Here is a 17,590-nt window from a genome sequence, read left to right on the forward strand (position 1 = left end):
GGTTGGGGACGGTGTGCAAATGCTGCAGACGGGAGGCCAGCCTGTGCCGGGCTGCGGGCTTCTCGGGCAGGTCTCCCTGAGGCCCTGCATGGGCCGAGACGTCCCGCAGCAGCCCCTGAGCTTTGCCACGGAGCGCGTGGCGGGCAACGGCAGCTGTGGGCTGGCATGGAGGCTCTGGCCGGCGCTGTCTGCAGGTCCCTGCCCTGGGGCCACAGTTTCGGCTCACAGAGGCCCTTGTGGGCCATGTTCACATATGGCCATGTCACTCCCTTGATTAAAATGTCTCAAGAATTCCCAACTCCAGCACACCTGGCCTCTTGGAAGGCAAAGGAAGAGAAGGGACAAACACTGGGCAACTCGTTGATGGGAGGGACGTCGGAGGGCATCTGTCCCACCCCATCCCGGGCAAGATTTTCACGAGGGGGCCGGCCCAGGTTACGCACCTCCCGGCTGGACCACATCAGCCTCTCCCAGGCAGGGCACGCCCACCCAGCACACAACGGCCCCCCAGGGCATCCACAGCTCAGGACAAGGGGCTCATCACGCCTCCCGGGCCTCCTCCTCCCCGTTCTCTCTGGAACGGGGCCGTGGCCTTGGCTGGGAACGTCCAGCCCAGGACTCTGCTCAGTGTCCAGCAGTGCCCTGAGGGCAGCAGCATGGCCCACGGCCCCAGGCGGCACGGCAGGCTGCTCAGGGGAGAATGCCTGAGTCCGCGGGAGCAGTAGAAGGGGCAGAGGGAGGAGCCAGACTCCCTGGGGATCCCGAGTCCACTGACACCCCTGGGCGGCCCTGGGTGCCTTCCTGGGGATCCCAAGTCCACTGACACCCCTGGGCGGCCCTGGGTGCCTCCCTGGGGATCCCGAGTCCACTGACACCCCTGGGCGGCCCTGGGTGCCTTCCTGGGGATCCCGAGTCCACTGACACCCCTGGGCGGCCCTGGGTGCCTCCCTGGGGATCCCGAGTCCACTGACACCCCTGGGCGGCCCTGGGTGCCTCCCTGGGGATCCCGAGTCCACTGACACCCCTGGGCGGCCCTGGGTGCCTCCCTGGGGATCCCGAGTCCACTGAAACCCCTGGACGGCCCTGGATCTCGTCAAGAGCAAAACTGAGTCCGAGGTAAAGTGAGTAACGGACTTCAGCAAGGTGACCAGGCAGCTGCCGGGGACTCAAAGTTTAGAAAGAAGAATCCATTTACAGAGGAAAGCAAGGGAATTCTGAGACACTCGAAGGCTGGCAAGCGACTTATTTGGGTGAGATGCTTTTTTGAGGGAAATTTCCAATGGTCTACAGGTCTGCTCGGCAGTCCCTGGGTAGCTGCGAGCGGGCAAGTGGGCCGTCTGGAGATGTTTCAAAAGAAGGTTGCTCAATGTCAGGGGCACAGGATTGACTGTGGCAGGTGTTTTTCTGAATAAGTGGGCACACCTCTGGTGTTTTGAGGGGCTCAAAATGTCATCATCTTAACTGGGGCGGGGGGGGATCTTCTCCATGCTTTTCGGCCTCCATTTCTATATTAGCAAACAGGAGAGAATCTCCTGCCCCACCTTTCCATTTGTCTGTTTTGCATCTTATCCTTCAGAAATTGGAAGTGATTTCTGAAGTACTGAGCTGCAGTAAACACAAGTCAGTGTTGCTTATTTGCACCAATTGTTTGTGCTAATAATGGCAGAACTAAAGGTAATATTAAACATGCTGCTGCTGATTTACTGTGTATTAACAATGTGCCATGCACTGAGTATTTTATATCCACAGCACATGTAGCTCGTCCCCATGATGATTCTAAAAAGTAGACACAATTCTCATCTCCATCTCACCGTTAATGAGCACAGATTCTGAGTGGCTTCCTCGGGGGACATGCCCTCGATGGCCTTTCTCTCTGGAATCGGCCAAGGGGGGTGATTAGAACTCGCCCAAGCTGTTGTCTACCCACTTAAGACGGCGTGTCCCTGAAAGGCCAGTCTGTGCCCTGGCAGCTGACGGAAGGAGAAGGACGCCTGCATGGGCCCAAATACCTCAGGAGAGGAGGGGGTGGGGGAGCAGGACCACCGGACCCCCGAACAAAGGGAGCCAGGGAGGAGACCAGAGACGATGGCAGAGAGAACTCTGGGAAGTTCTAGATGCTGTGCCTTTTTCACAGTTACCACTTTCCTTGCCTTGTTAGTTTTTTCCAAGTAGAGAAGCAAACCTTCATCTCTGTCTCCCAGACGGAGCTGCAGGAGGTAGGGAAGCACGACCCACTGCACAGTGCCCTGCAAGGGGTTCTCAAGTCCTGTGGGCTTATGGCAGGGGCTGGGGATCAGTCTTGAGGACGGAGGCAAAGACACAAGGTGAATGTCACAGCGTTGCAGAAAGGTAAAGGCCTCTAGAGCCAGCTGGGTGCGCCCGCACTTCTTCCCCCTCACCTAGCACTCACCTGTGCCAGATGCGTCTGCTCCTCCTTCCTCACCTCGCCCTCATGACCTGGGCCAGGTTGGTGTGATGCCCGAGCCTGACCTCACTGCTAATGGGGATAGGTAAGCCGAGCTTCAGGACTGATGCTTCCCAAGGGAACGGACAAGGGGCCAGTGGACTTCAGATGACTGTAACAGAACCAGCCTCCCCTGCTTTGCGAAGGGTTGGGCTATGCTTTACAGTCTAAGCAACTGACCAGAAGAAACTTTTTAGAAGTAAATATTTTCTAAATCAAAGACGGTAACCACTCCCAAGTGATTCAAAAAAAAATCTTATTTTGAATCTTATTTTACTTGGTTAGGATAATGAGCCAAGACTGCAAATTCCTCAAAATTCCGAAAAATGTCCATTCTCAAGTCAGCCTGAGATCCAGGAATTTTATTAGATAGGTCACTACCCTCATGAAAACTGCATTTCAAGAAAAGACATCTCAATCCAGATATTGCATGTTTAAGTGTCACCCAATCTTAACATTCCTCTAGAGATCACCCCAAGACCCTTGGCACCCTCCTCTCCTACCTGCTGGGACTCATCATCAGCTCCAATGGTTGTAGCCCAAGGTTGCCCACCCACTGCTAAATCATATAATTCCTCTGAAACTCAGTTCAATTGTTTGCAAAACCAAGGTTAACCTTGCTTTCTGATGAGCGATGAATGTGGACATAATTTGTAGACTATAAACTATTACTAAAATGCCAGTGGTTTTGTATTATATTAAGAACTACAATACCCTCCAGAACCCATATGGCCAGTCCATGAAAGGAGAAGAGAAGAGATCGGAAGGAACCTGGAATTGCCAATGTGAGGCACAGGAAAATTCTCAAGGGAATATGTGCAGCAATAGATTCAAAATAGAGTATAAAAGAAGAAAGAATAGAAAAAAGAAAGAAGGAGAAGAGAAAGGAAAAAAATGAACAAAAGAAAGAAAAAGGAAAAAAAGGGGAAGAGGGAAGGAAGGAAAGAAGAAAGGGTGCAAGGAAGGAAGGAAAGAAGGAAGGATGGAAGGAAGGAAGGAAGGAAAGAAGGAAGGGAGAAGGGAAGGGAAGAAGAGCACCAGAATGGACAAAGAAGGTCCAGATTCACAGGAAGCCTCTGCCGTGCCCTAAATGAGCTGAACAAGTTAATTCCCTCCTGGCTCAGCTCCATCCCCTGTAAAATGGGTGACACAAACAACAATGATGTCTCTGGCTCAAAGTCTCGAGGCAATGCTTGGGAAAATGCTTTGTATACTGGGAAATTCTAGACAAGCACCGTGGACTATTATTTGGGGTAGACTACCAAAACCTCCTGCAGAGAGAAAGTTCACTCTGGATTATCAAGAGGATGAAAATAACTATGCGTGTGAGACACTATTCGGAAGATAACCACGACTGGAAGAAGCAGTCCTAACCCAAGTTCACACTGGCAGCTGGGACTCAAAATCAGCCCTACTCCTGCCTCACACTCACACACAGCCTCCATGATCCCATTTGGAGCCCTGGGGGCTCACATTTGGAGGGCATTACCCACCCGCTCATCAGAAACTGAAGGCCCAAGGATGGTACCATTACTTCATTGAACAAAGAAGCAGGGAAGACAACTGATATGGCCATTGCTCTTTCAGCTAACTAAATATCAGGACTTATCTCTACCTGATTGCAAGGAGACTAGCCCATTGCCTGAGGCGCTAAGTTCCTATCACCCCTGTCCATCTGGTAGACCCACTAGGTGCGCTTTTAGGAAATCTCTGGGCAGCAGTTCTTCAAGCACGGCCTCTGCACCAGCAGACCTTTATAAAGTATGGCCTCGTCAGAGATGCAAATGTCCAGATACGGGGAAGGAGCCATCTAGGGGCTCAGCAATCTGGGGTTCAGACGCCCTCCAGGTCATTCTGATGCAATTAAAGTTTGAGAGCAGCTACTTGGCACTGATGCATGCAGGTTGCAGAGTCAGAAAGCCTAAGTTCGAGTCCTAACTCTGACATTTAGAGAATAAATGCCACTTGCTCCTGGTCACCTAGTTACTAAGGCAGTAAAACGAGAGACAGCAAAATCTTCCTCAAAGCTTGAACTCAAACAGCATGTGTATAATTCCTGGCAGGTTGTAATGCTGTGAACACTAATTGCTATCATTACGCGCAGATGCTCAATGAATTGTGTCAGATACTTTGAAGAAACGAAAGCACACCCCCTGCCTCCTGTCAGCCCTCCTGGACACGGCCCCTGCCTCCTGTCAGCCCACCTGGGCACAGCCCCTGCCTCCTGTCAGCCCACCTGGACACGCCCCCTGCCTCCTGTCAGCCCACCTGGACACGCCCCCTGCCTCCTGTCAGCCCACCTGGGCACAGCCCCTGCCTCCTGTCAGCCCACCTGGGCACAGCCCCTGCCTCCTGTCAGCCCACCTGGACACGCCCCCTGCCTCCTGTCAGCCCACCTGGACACGCCCCCTGCCTCCTGTCAGCCCACCTGGGCACAGCCCCTGCCTCCTGTCAGCCCACCTGGGCACGCCCCCTGCCTCCTGTCAGCCCACCTGGACACGCCCCCTGCCTCCTGTCAGCCCACCTGGACACGCCCCCTGCCTCTTGTCAGCCCACCTGGGCACAGCCCCTGCCTCCTGTCAGCCCACCTGGGCACGCCCCCTGCCTCATGTTAGCTCACTTGGAACAAGGTTCCTAATAGCATGCTCAAGGCTTCCCGAAGCTCAGGGAGTTGTCGGCTGCCTCCAGGGATATGATGGCATGGATGATGGCATGTATGAGCTAGAACACGAGGCTGGTGTAATGGCGACTACAGCTGACACTTATAAGTACTTTTCCTAAATATCATTCATTTATGTTCATTTGCTCATTTGATCCTTGCAGCAGCACTCTGAGACAAGAGCTCTTATACTCACCAATTTATGGATGAGAAATGCAAAGGCCACAGGGGTTAAGTAACGGACCCAGCGTCGGCCTTCCCACACGCGCCCCTCCCCTGTGAGGCCCTTGGTCCTGCCACTGGTCTGATGGACCTGAGTGTCAGAAGGAGCTGGGAGGAAAGGGCAGACTTTCGGATCCCAGCTGTGGCTGGGCCGGTGAGCTGCTGCCAACTGAAGACTTCAGCACCACATACAGGCCTGTGGCTCCGTTATTTGCTCTCTCAGCTCTTAATTCCCATCTGACAAGCAATCTGGGGGCACAAAAGCAGCTAAATTTACTTTCCCCTAAATCCTTTAATTATTGTAAAACCAGAAGGTGTTCAACCAGTCACCCAACTTGATAACCATGAATAATGCACATTAACGCACAGGCTAAGAGTAGGAGACGGGGTGCTGATTAAACAGCCATGGCAGACAGAAAGGGACCCAGATAGAGGTAAGCAGCGTAAATATATCTTAGAAGCTTCACATTTACAAATGTACACACGATTTATAGTATCTGGGTCGGAGGCTCTACAGTCATTACATCAAGAAGTTGCTCCCCGTATTCTGACGGTCAGGAGTGCTGGATGTGCATGTCACTCTCTGGGGAAGGGCAGGGAGCCCACACTGGCCAGGGCAGTGGCTGGGAATGGGGCGGGGCCTCTGGAGCCCGGTGGTCCTGCGCAGCCCCGCCCACTCGCCAGCCGTGTGATGCAGGCGTGCCTCAGTCTCCTCACAGGGACTGTGGGAAGTGCTCAGAGTCTCAGTAGCTGGGCTCATGTGAAGGTCTCGATAAGCGATTGACGTCACTTTCCACTGCATGAAACTTTTTCTGAGACCAAGTGACTGCGCCATCTGATGAAACCACCCACGGTTGGCCAATGAATCCCACATGACTCTCTGGCTAACACCACCATCCAATGCTCCCAGAAAGTCAGGAAAATACAAGTGGGTCTGCCACACATGGCTATGCCATAGATTTCACCTCTACCCGAAAACCTGAAGTATGGGAGCTCCTTGTGGTTTGTGGAGATGACTTCCTCTGGAAGGAGCCTGTGGAGGGAAGTCCATAGCAGTGGGGTCCCCTCTTCATGGTCCAGTCCACTTTTATCTCCAAGAAATCTTCCTGCCTCACAAGTCAAATAGAACCTGCCTTGGAAAGATACCAGCAAAAGTGCCTAGCTTGGGAGCGGAGGCCCCTTTCCTTCACGGAGGGGGTGGCAGAGATACAGCTGCCGGGTTGGGAGCAGAGACTTCCGGTGAGACCAGACGGTGGCGTCTGGGTTGAGGGGCTGGCCCCATGACCAGCACACTCAGAAGCAGGGCTAAGCAGGGACACACTCGCAGTCACCGGCCCTGCCCTCGGAGCCAAAGTGGGTGAAGTGACTTTTCCAAAGCGCAGCCCTGCTGGGCACTTGGAGGGCTTCCCACGGTGCGCAAAACCATCTGGGGTCTCAGACTCACCTGTGCACACTTCATCTCTTCTCCCTTTATAACCTTAGGCTGAGTGAACCCTACTCTGAAATTTGAGTCTCTCACTTCACTCCCTCTCCAGTCCCCTACCACAGCACTACCTTAAATAGGTGACTGATTTTGCTGAATTGCTCAAAAAGTCAGTGTTTATTATGAACTATTTTGTCCTTTTCCTGTAGCTTCTTGGGATGAAAAGGTGAGTGTGTGAGTGGGCTTTGCCATGAAATGGGGGATAAGGTGGCCATAGACTTGCACTCACTATGAGGAACAAATGAGGCAATGCAAGTGGAACATCCCAGTGTGAGCCGGGCACACCAGAGGCCACTGGATTGGAAGCAGCCTCAGGATTTCAAAAGGCAGAGGGGAACGATGGGGAATGGTGGATCTGAAAAGAGGAGAGTGAATGACAGGGAGGCGGACACCTGCAGAGAGTGTCCTGGGGAAGAGCGACCCAGACACCACAGGACAGAACACTGGTCCTTTGGGGCCTCATCACAGCGGGGGGGGACACGTCCGAACACACTGGATGTCATCCACCACATGACGTGCAGGGGGGGCCGCATCCCAACACACCGGACATCATCCACCGCATGATGTAGAGCAAGCTGCCTGAGCGGGCGCAACCTCAGTGGGGCTGAGTATCGAAAGCTTACCTGTGCTTACACGGTCCAAGTGGGACAGCCTACTTAAGCTGAAGGAAGAAGGGTGGAGCTGAGGAATTCCAACCTGATTCATCCCGCGCAGCCCCGTTTGGGTGGGCATGTCCCCAAAAGTGGCTGCCCTTCCTGAAAGCTTCACGGAGCACAGCAAAGGGAGAGGAACCTACTTTGCTCAATGTCAAAAGGGTATTTTGATGCCCAAACCAAACACAGGGAAGCAGCAGGCCCCTTGGGGGCCAGTTTTGGAATAAATTTGCGCCAACCCTTACTATTCTCAGGCCTGGGGACTGAATTCCCTCAGCTGACTATTATGAACCTGGCTTTCAAACAGCCCCTTTTATTTCATCCTGACAGCATCAGGCTTGCTTTCCTCTGTTGTCGATCTAGTTGTGCATTCATGTAGCTTCATGGAAGACAACCACGCAATGCTTCTACCACATGATTTCAGAATACTTGGGCTCACTTCACATCTCAGGCCTCCTCCTGGGAGTACTTGGCCAAAGCGGCAGATGGTGGCTTCCCGGGAAGACAATGGCACAGCCATGTCTATGAGTCTGCCTCAGAGCCTCCTCTCCCCATGCTCAACACTGCCAGTTCACGGTCCCAGTAAAAATGAAAATCATAAAAGAGAATGAACTGATGCTGGCAAGAGCCAAAATTCCGTCTGCTGCTAAGTCAATGAGCCCAATAAAATTCAGCTGAGTTTCCTATATTTGCTCGATTTATTTTTATTCTTATTTGCACACCACACTGTGAAATCCGAGCATAGAAAACCCATATGAAGTTTTATTGATTACCATAAGGATTTCTGTGAAAATGCTGAAGGACTTGTTTGTTGTCGTGTTTTTTCTTCTTCTACCAAATACTGAGTACTTAGTGGCTGACCCCAGTGTGGCTCAATGGAACCCACTGCCTAAGTTCACTCCGTGTGGGTCTCAAGGGCCACACACCATCTGTAAGGTACAATGCAGGCTCCATCACACCCCACAAAGGCCTTGGCCTACCGCGCCCTCTGTCACTCTCCTCTCCAGGGAAACTGGGGTTTTCCAGGTCTCAGAGGGGCCCACCTCACACCTGCTCAGGCTCCTGCCTGAACCGCCTCTTTCTACAGCCCACCCAGCTCTGAATGTAGTAACAGCTGCCACTCGAAAGGAAGCCAAGAACCCAGCAGGAAAAGAATCTGAGCTGACCTGTGACCCCAGTTTCCACAGTGCCTGAGCTGACCTGTGACCTGGTTTCAGCTGTGCCTGAGCTGACCTGTGACTCCGGCTTCAGCTGTGCCTGAGCTGACCTGTGACCCTGGCTTCCACAGTGCCTGAGCTGACCTACGACCCCAGCTTCAGCTGTGCCTGAGCTGAACTGCGACCCCAGCTTCCACAGTGCCTGAGCTAACCTGTGACCTGGCTTCAGCTGTGCCTGAGCTGACCTGTGACCCCGGCTTCAGCTGTGCCTGAGCTGAACTGCGACCCCGGCTTCCACAGTGCCTGAGCTGACCTGTGACCCGGCTTCAGCTGTGCCTGAGCTGACCTGTGACCCCAGCTTCAGCTGTGCCTGAGCTGAACTGCGACCCCGGCTTCCACAGTGCCTGAGCTGACCTGCGACCCCGGCTTCAGCTGCGCCTGAGCTGACCTGTGACCCCGGCTTCAGCTGTGCCTGAGCTGACCTGTGACCCCAGCTTCAGCTGTGCCTGAGCTGAACTGCGACCCCGGCTTCCACAGTGCCTGAGCTGACCTGTGACCCCGGCTTCAGCTGTGCCTGAGCTAACCTGTGACCCCAGCTTCAGCTGTGCCTGAGCTGACCTGCGACCCGGCTTCCACAGTGCCTGAGCTGAACTGCGACCCCAGCTTCCACAGTGCCTGAGCTAACCTGTGACCTGGCTTCAGCTGTGCCTGAGCTGACCTGCGACCCCAGCTTCAGCTGCGCCTGAGCTGACCTGTGACCCCAGCTTCAGCTGTGCCTGAGCTGACCTGTGACCCCAGCTTCAGCTGTGCCTGAGCTGACCTGTGACCCGGCTTCAGCTGTGCCTGAGCTGAACTGCGACCCCGGCTTCAGCTGTGCCTGAGCTGACCTGTGACCCCAGCTTCAGCTGTGCCTGAGCTGACCTGCGACCCGGCTTCCACAGTGCCTGAGCTGACCTGCGACCCCGGCTTCCACAGTGCCTGAGCTGACCTGCGACCCCGGCTTCCACAGTGCCTGAGCTGACCTGCGACCCCAGCTTCAGCTGCGCCTGAGCTGACCTGTGACCCCAGCTTCAGCTGTGCCTGAGCTGACCTGTGACCCGGCTTCAGCTGTACCTGAGCTGACCTGTGACCCCAGCTTCAGCTGTGCCTGAGCTGACCTGTGACCCCGGCTTCAGCTGTGCCTGAGCTGACCTGCGACCCCGGCTTCAGCTGCGCCTCTACTCCACGCAGCAATGCACTCACAAGGCTCCTTCTAGACCCGTGTTGATCCTACTTGGACGGGCTCATTCCCGGGAGTAAAATGGTGGCAGGAATTATAGCTTGCACCCAGGGGAAAAAGACAGTGTCTGCCCCTAGTCTCGAGGCTAACGCACTGAGTCCATTCCCTTTGGAATAGCTTACCTAACTTGCTGAATTGACCCACCACCTCCAGGGAATCCTATGCCCAGGCTCGGGCTTGGCCCTCGAAATGCCTTCTCAAGTCCTAGTATTTACTGGGCGCCACGTGGAGTCCTCCCACGGGTAAAGGCACTTCTCTCTCGCATCAGCCTTAGGAGAGTAGACGTGACAGTTGTTGCTCCCATGAGGAGAGGAGGAAGCCGGGCTGAGGACTGTGCTGACACCCTGCAGCCACAGAGGCCGCTGGTCCCTGACCTTGGCCCAGCCATGCCACCCTGTGCTGTCGGCCCGTCAGCTGCCACTCAGTGCTGAGTCGGGCACGTGACTTCAGCAGACGGCTCAAGTCTCCCACGGGGGAAAGGGCTCTGCTCCTTCCAAAACCATACCACTTCCTTACTTCATTCGCAAGCAATTAAGGATAAACTACACTAAAAGGTTTTTCTTAGCTCATTTTGAAGGTGGGTCTGTGTTCCTTCTGCTAACTGAGTTAGCTCTTGGAGCTAGAGGTTTGCCATGTGTTCATTCATTCACTGGGCAAGCACTTATTTAGTGCCAGCTGTATGCCAGACACTTCGCTTCATCTGGCCCATCACCTGGGCTATGGGTGGCTCTTGGGGGCCCCCCTCAAAGGCTGCTTCCTCCTTTATCTCAGCCTGATTTCAGGTGTTGAAACATGGAGGGAGATTTGCCCCGAGAGGTCTTCCAGTGGAAGGGGGAGGAGCAGACCCAGAGAGGCACATGCCGAGGTCTCCGGCAATTTTCATCCTCAGGACCCTCAGCCAGTCCCTCTCCTCCTCCAGCGCTCAGCCGCCTGAGCTGCAGACAGGTGTGATTCGACTCCCTCCGCAGCCCCTCCAGGTAGTGACGTCTTGCACCCTCCATCTGTGGGGACACCCTCCATCCCCTTACTGTGCGACCTCAGACATGCTACTTAACCTCGAAGTTCTGTTCTCAACAGTCAAATGGGCAGCAGCGCTGTTCCCAAAGCGGGGTTCTGAGGAGAAAGAAAGCATGGACACAGCCTGAACGGTGCCTGCTGCCTGGAGAGGATCGTACCTGGTCAGAGCGGTGATTTTAGCACCAGTACACCACACCACAACGCGACTCCTGGCCGCACCTCACAGCCACCACCTGCAGAGGCCATTCGACAGCATCTTGTCCCCTCCTTGTGTTTAGAGGAGGAACAGAGGCCCAGAAGGGGTGACGACTCACCCCAAATCACACAGCTGAGAGGTCACAGAATCTAGGCTCCTAGTTTGCTAAAATCGCCCGACCACAGGAGAATGTCAACTGTCGTGGTCAGGTTCACATATCAGCTTGGCCAGGTGGTGGTGCCCGGTCATCTGGACGGGCACGTGCTGGTCTGTCTGTTGCTGTGAGGCCATTTCATGGACTTTAATCATGACCATGCTGGCCACATCCACAGCTGATTCCATTTATAACCAGCCAAGGGGAGTGGCTTCTGCAATGAGTGGTGCTTGATCTAATCACCAGAAGCCTTTTAAGGAGGATTCAGAAGAGACAGGCTCTTCCTGCTTTACCCAGCTCACGGCCTGCCCTACAGACCTTGGATTCCACTTCCTCATGCTTATGTAAGACACCTTTATAACTTTTATATTTATGGCTATCTCCTGCTGATTCTGTTTCTCTAGAGAACCCTAGCTAGTACATCAAGCAAGGATGGAGCCGGAAGTCCGGAGGTCTGTCCAGCTGTCGGTCTCTCCCACCGGCACCTACAACTGTCACTGGTCAGCTTCGAACCCTCCAGTGTGGTGCTGTGGGCACAGCTTGGGGCAAGATGCCTCGTGCTACAGGGAAAAGGCCACTAGGGCCACCCCTGGGCACAGCTTGGGGCAAGATGCCTCATGCAACAGGGAAAAGGCCACTGGGGCCACCCCTGGGCACAGCTTGGGGCAAGATGCCTCATGCTACAGGGAAAAGGCCACTGGGGCCACCCCTTGCACCTTGAGCCGACTGAACAGGCAGAGTGCCCCTGAGGGAAGCAGCCTGTCTGACCCTCCTGGCAACACGCCCAGGACGAGAAGGGTGGTCACAGAGCCGTCCCCCAAGGCCAGGCAGCCCCACCCTGGCACTGGGGATGCCCGCGGCCGTCGGCCCTGGCTCTGTGCCCCCAAAAGGCAGCGGTCGTGCTCGAACAACCAAAACACCTGCCAGGTTTGCGCCCCAATGTCCAGGCACCATGCCTCAGAAGCCCCTGCTTCAGGAGCCCAGGGACCGAGGCTGAGCAGGCCAAGATGCACAGGCACCTGCCCTGCGGGTGTGGCGCTTCCCTGCCAGTCCGCTCTGCTGCCTCCCAGACTGCTGCTCATTCCTGGGAAGGCTGTATCGGCCGTGTGCCTGTGCTTTTACGCGGGTAAGGACAGAGACGCCTGCTGCAGAATAAAGGAAAACACAGAGAGGCACCAGAGATAAAAACAGCCTCCCAACTCACCCAGAGGTGACCGGTGGCTGGAAATGGAGATTTGTTTCCAATCAATCAATCAATACCTCTTTCAAAATCTTTCTCATTCACACATACACATGACTGGAATTACGTTGCACAAACATTTTGCATCATGTCTTAAAAATGAATGAAATGTCAGCATTTTCTTGGCTGTTAGTTCTTCTAGACAGGACAGTGCATCACTGAGAGCCCTGCACCATCTGCGGAAGGATCGTTTATTTAACCCTTGGTGCACTGCACGGGTTATGGTTGTTTCCCACCTCGCTGACAAATCGCACTGAAGGAGGCACGGGGGGCAGCCCAGGACCTAGCAAGGCTCTGGGTGTGAATCAGGCTTTAGAGCCTGAGTCAGAGCGTCTGGGTACGGGGGTTCTAAGTGCGCCCGCAGGGACACAGTGGCCGGCCACGAGAACGCGCCGTTTTGCTGTAATTTCATTAAACAAGGGGCGGCACATGTTTTATGCAGCCAGCCCCACACCAGGGGCGGATGGGGCCCCCTGGGAGAAACGGATCTTGGGGCCAACAGCCCCAAGTCGACAGGTCCGCAGACACTGATGAAATCAGCAACAGAAATGTGCTCGCTTGAGGCCCAGTGGCTGCCTTTCCTGGGAAATAGGATCATTTTTGTAATAGCTGGAGCAATTGAAAACTGGAATTCTTAGTGACTTTTTACTTTTTCTTTCTCCTTACAGCCAGAGACGTTAAGAGGCTTTCCTCCTTGGAAGGATCACTATTTCCCAGGCTCTGTCCATGCTGAGCATGCCACGATGAAGGTACAAGAAGGGGCAGCACGCGTAGCTGGGCAGCACATTGCCTGGTCTCGCCTTTCTCCTGCCTGGCTGTCCTGCTACCGACCTGGGCTGCTGCCCTCTTCGTCTCCCCTTCCAACTCCTGCAATCATCTTCTGACTGCTCCCCCAAACCCTCCAGTCTTGCCTTTTTCAAACTGGCGCCTGCTCTTTGAACAGTCTGCAGAAAGAACATTCCCAGCACATCTGGCGTGTTCTGGCCTTTCAGTGGCTCCCTACCACACTGTGAAGCGAAGCCCACACGTGTTGTCATTTGAGGCCCTGGCTTTTGGCCCCACACACCTTCCCCAGCTCTGTCTCTCGCTGCCCGTGGCAGCCACCACATACCCTCTGCTCTTACCGCGGTGGGCACCCATGCCCTATGCATTCCTTTCCCCCCCTCTGCCGCGTCCATGCTCTGCCTGGATGGCGCCAGCCAAAAGAGCTGCACTTCTTGGTGTGGCTCAAATGCCCACTTCTCCACCAGAGTATTTCCCCAAACCCCTGAGACTCGAGGGTTCCTGCTCCGTGATTCTCACATCCATAGCTCCCATGTCTTCCTGCTCTCCATCTGCCGGCCACTCTACCTGCCATGGCTGCCCAAGGCAGGGGCCATGCCGCGGCCAGCCCAGGACTCCTCTCACCAGCCATGGTCACAGCTCATGCCTCTCTCCCCGCCCAGCCCCAGCCCCACTTCAAACAAGCGTGACAAAGGCAGGGGCACTTACCTTTTCACCCTTTTCTCCTTGGACGAAAGGCCCTCTGCCCTAGAAAAAAGAAAGCAGAAAGTAAAGGTTGAAAACAGCATTTCCATGGATGACATCACACATGCCAGCAAAACCCCAGGATCTGGAATCACTGACATTTCTCATCACCTGTACCAAGGAGTCTCCAAAGGAAATTATAACTATTATTGAGTGTGGACTGTTGTGAATATCATCTCATTTGTTTTTTCCAGCAGCTCCATATATCTAGACACTATTCTTTTTTGTCTACAGCAGCTTTATTAAGATATAATTCATTTATTATACAATTCATCTATTTAAAATTTACAATTCAATGGTTTTGTATCATTCAGAGCATTGGTCAACCATCAGCAGAGCCCATTTTAGAGCTTCCCATCGCCCTGAGAAAAAAGCCCATCCCATTAGCAGTCATTTCCCATTCTCCTCACCCGATGCTAGGAAACTAGTCATCTACTTTCTGTCTGTACATTTCCCTAACCTGGATATTTCATACAAATGGAATCAAAGCATGCAGTCTTATGTGACAGGAGTCTTTCACTTAGCATGAAGATTTCAAGCTTCATCCATATCATAGCCTGTATCAGTCTCATTCTTTTTCATTGCTGAATAATATTCAGTTTTATGGTTACAGAGTTTTATTTATCCATTCATCAGCTGATGGACATTGCTTGCTTCCATTTTTGGCAACTGTGAGTGTGCTATGACCTTGGCATTCAAGGTTCTGTGTGGACATGTTTTCATTTCTCTTGGGTGGAGAGGAGTGGAATCGCTGCATCATATGGTAACACTGTGCTGACTTAACCTGTCAAGAACTTGCCAGGCTGTTCTCCAAAGTAGCTGTACCATTTTACAATTTATATATGAGGGTTCCAATTTCTCCACTTCCTCTTCTCTACTTCTTATTGTCTACAATTTTTATTATAGACATCCTAGCAATGTAAAGCTGTATCTCATTGTGGTTTTGATGTGCATTTCCCTAATATCTAATGGCATCAAGCATCTTTTCAGGGGTTTATTGCCCATTTGGTGTATCTTCTTTGGACATGTGCTATTCAGATCCTTTGCCCACTTACAAAACAGGTTATTTTTACCATTAAGTGGTAAGAGCTCCTTATATATTCTAGACCTTGGGCCCTTATCAGACATATCATTTGCAAATATTTTCTTTCCTGTGGCTTGATTTTTCATGCTCCTCATGCTCCCTTGTGGCACCAAAGATTTTAGCTTGGATGAAATCCAATTGATCTATTTTTCATCACTTGTGTTTCTGGTATCATATATATAAAAAAAAACATTTCATAACCCAAGGTGATGAAGATTTGCTTCCATGTCTTCTAAAAGTTTTATAGCTTTTAGGCCTTGACCCATTTTGAGCTATTTTTGTCTCTGGTGGAATGTTGGGGTCCAGTTTTCCTCTTTTGCACGTGTACGTTCGCTTGTCTCAGGACCATCTGACCCAGCTCTTGGTGCCATGCCGTCAGTGTCGCTGCAGCTCTGTGTAAGTTCTGCAGTCTGGAAGTGTAAGTCCTCCAAATCCACTCTTCCTTTCCATGACAGTTCTGGCTATTCTACATTCCTAGCATTTCAATGTGATTTTAGGACCAACCTGTCAGTTTTGCAAAGTAGCCACCGGAAATTCTGATTGGGATTGCATTAAAACTATAGAGCAATTTGTCAAAAATATTCTTACAGTTTTGTTCTGTTTTTTTTAATTTCTCTGAGTTCCATAGTAATGACTCCTTTTTCATTTCTCATTTAAGTAGACTGAGATTTGAGACCTTTCTGTTTTTTCATTGGTCAGTTTATATAAAGGCTTCTCGATGTTGATTTCCCCAAAGATCAAACTGTTTGTTTAATTGATTTTCTCTGTTGTTTCTACCTCTTCTTTCATTTACTTTCACACTAATTTCTATTATTTCTTTTGTTCTACTTACTGTGGGGTTTGTTTGCTCTTGTTTTCCAACTCTCATAAGGTGGAAGGTTAGGTTATTATTTTGGCCTCTCTTTTGTCTTAATGTAAGAGTTTATAGGTATAAATTTCCCTCCAAACACCACTCTACCTGAAGCCTATAATTTTTGTTATATTTAGTGTCTACATTTTCATTCATCTCAAAGTAATTTCTCATTTCTCTTGTGATTTCTTCTTTGACCCACTGATTATTTAAGAGTTGTTTAATTACCATGTATCTGTGAATTTTTCCAAGTTTCCTTCTATTGTTGATTCCTAATTTCTGTTCTTGTGGTTGGAGATAATACTTTCTGTGATTTCAACCCATGTGAATTTAGGGAGGCTTGTTTTAGACCTAACATATCAGCCACCATGAAGATGTTCCATGCGCACTTGAGAAGAGTGTACACTCTGTTGCTGTTCGCTGGAGGATCCTATGAAAGTGCTGGGTCTGGTTGGTTTGTAGTGTTGTTCAGGTCCTCTATTTCCCAGCTGATCTTCTGCTTAGTTTTCTAGTTTTTTTCTATCCACTATTGAAGCCCTGATATTGGAGTGTCTAACCATTGCTATTAAATTGTCATTGCCTCCCTTAAATTCTGTCCGTTTTTGCTTCATGTCTTTTGGGGTTATTTGTTAAGTGAACATCTATTTACAATTGTTATATCTTTCTGAATTATTGACTTTTTATCATTATAACATATCCCTCTTTGTCCCTAGTAAATTTTAAAAGTCTGTTTTGTCTAATATTAATATAGCCACTTCAGTTTTCCTATGCTTGCTGTTTGTATGATGTATTTTATTCCATCTTCTTACTTTCAACCTATCTATATATTTGAATTTAAAATGTATCTCTTGTACACAGCATGAAGTTGGATTCTTTTTCTAGTGTGAAAATCTCTGCCTTTTGTTTGGATTATTTAACCCACTCACATTTATTGTGACTGTTGGTCTAGTTTAGTTTACAGCTGGCATTTTACTTTTTGTCTTCTTTGTGTCCACAGTGGATGCTGCCATGTTCAGGAAGTTTCCTTTCCATGACTCTTCTGTGACTCTAACTCTAACGCTCACACATGTACCCTCCTCTGAGCTCATCCACAGCTGGCAGCATTTGTCACAGATTGTGCCTTATCCACAATGTGGAGGACAGGAAAAGAGGTTTGGCATTTCCTACACCTACTGCATGCCAAGTGAGTTCCTGTAGGTGAGCTTCCATACCTCTCTGAGCTTAGTTTGCTCACCTGTAAGCTGTGCATTTTCCTAGGTCCCACCTCATCAACTTGATCTGAGGGTTAAATGTATCTGAAATCTCTAAAGCACATTGTGCAGTGCCAGACACAGAATAAGTGCTAACAAATGTTAGCAGCTCTTCTTATTTCCATGTTATGTTGGATATGGAATATTATATGTTATGTTACCCTGAATAAGTAGGTGGTGCATCCTACCTACACGTAGGATGTGGATGTGCACAGCACGGGTGAGAGGTGTGGTGCAGCAAAGTAAGCACAGGACTCAGAGTAAAACAGATGAAGGTTCAAATACTGCCTGTACCACATCCAGCCTCCATGAGTATGATCAACTGCATTCTGAATATCGAGTGTCATTTCCATTG

The 17,590-nt window shown here is 51.2% G+C and overlaps 1 protein-coding gene across 1 annotated transcript in view; it reads right to left on the reverse strand.

Annotated features, from left to right (window-relative positions):
- Positions 1-17,590, reverse strand: part of COL22A1 (collagen type XXII alpha 1 chain) — a 259,058-nt gene that overhangs the window by 155,853 nt on the left and 85,615 nt on the right. The window contains exon 12 of the mRNA XM_077163316.1: positions 14,016-14,054. Within this exon, the coding sequence (XP_077019431.1) occupies positions 14,016-14,054 (39 nt within the window). The remainder of the gene's footprint in view (positions 1-14,015; positions 14,055-17,590) is intronic.

Source organism: Tamandua tetradactyla, chromosome 6 (assembly GCF_023851605.1).
Source record: "Tamandua tetradactyla isolate mTamTet1 chromosome 6, mTamTet1.pri, whole genome shotgun sequence".
Taxonomy (NCBI): Eukaryota; Metazoa; Chordata; class Mammalia; order Pilosa; family Myrmecophagidae; genus Tamandua; species Tamandua tetradactyla.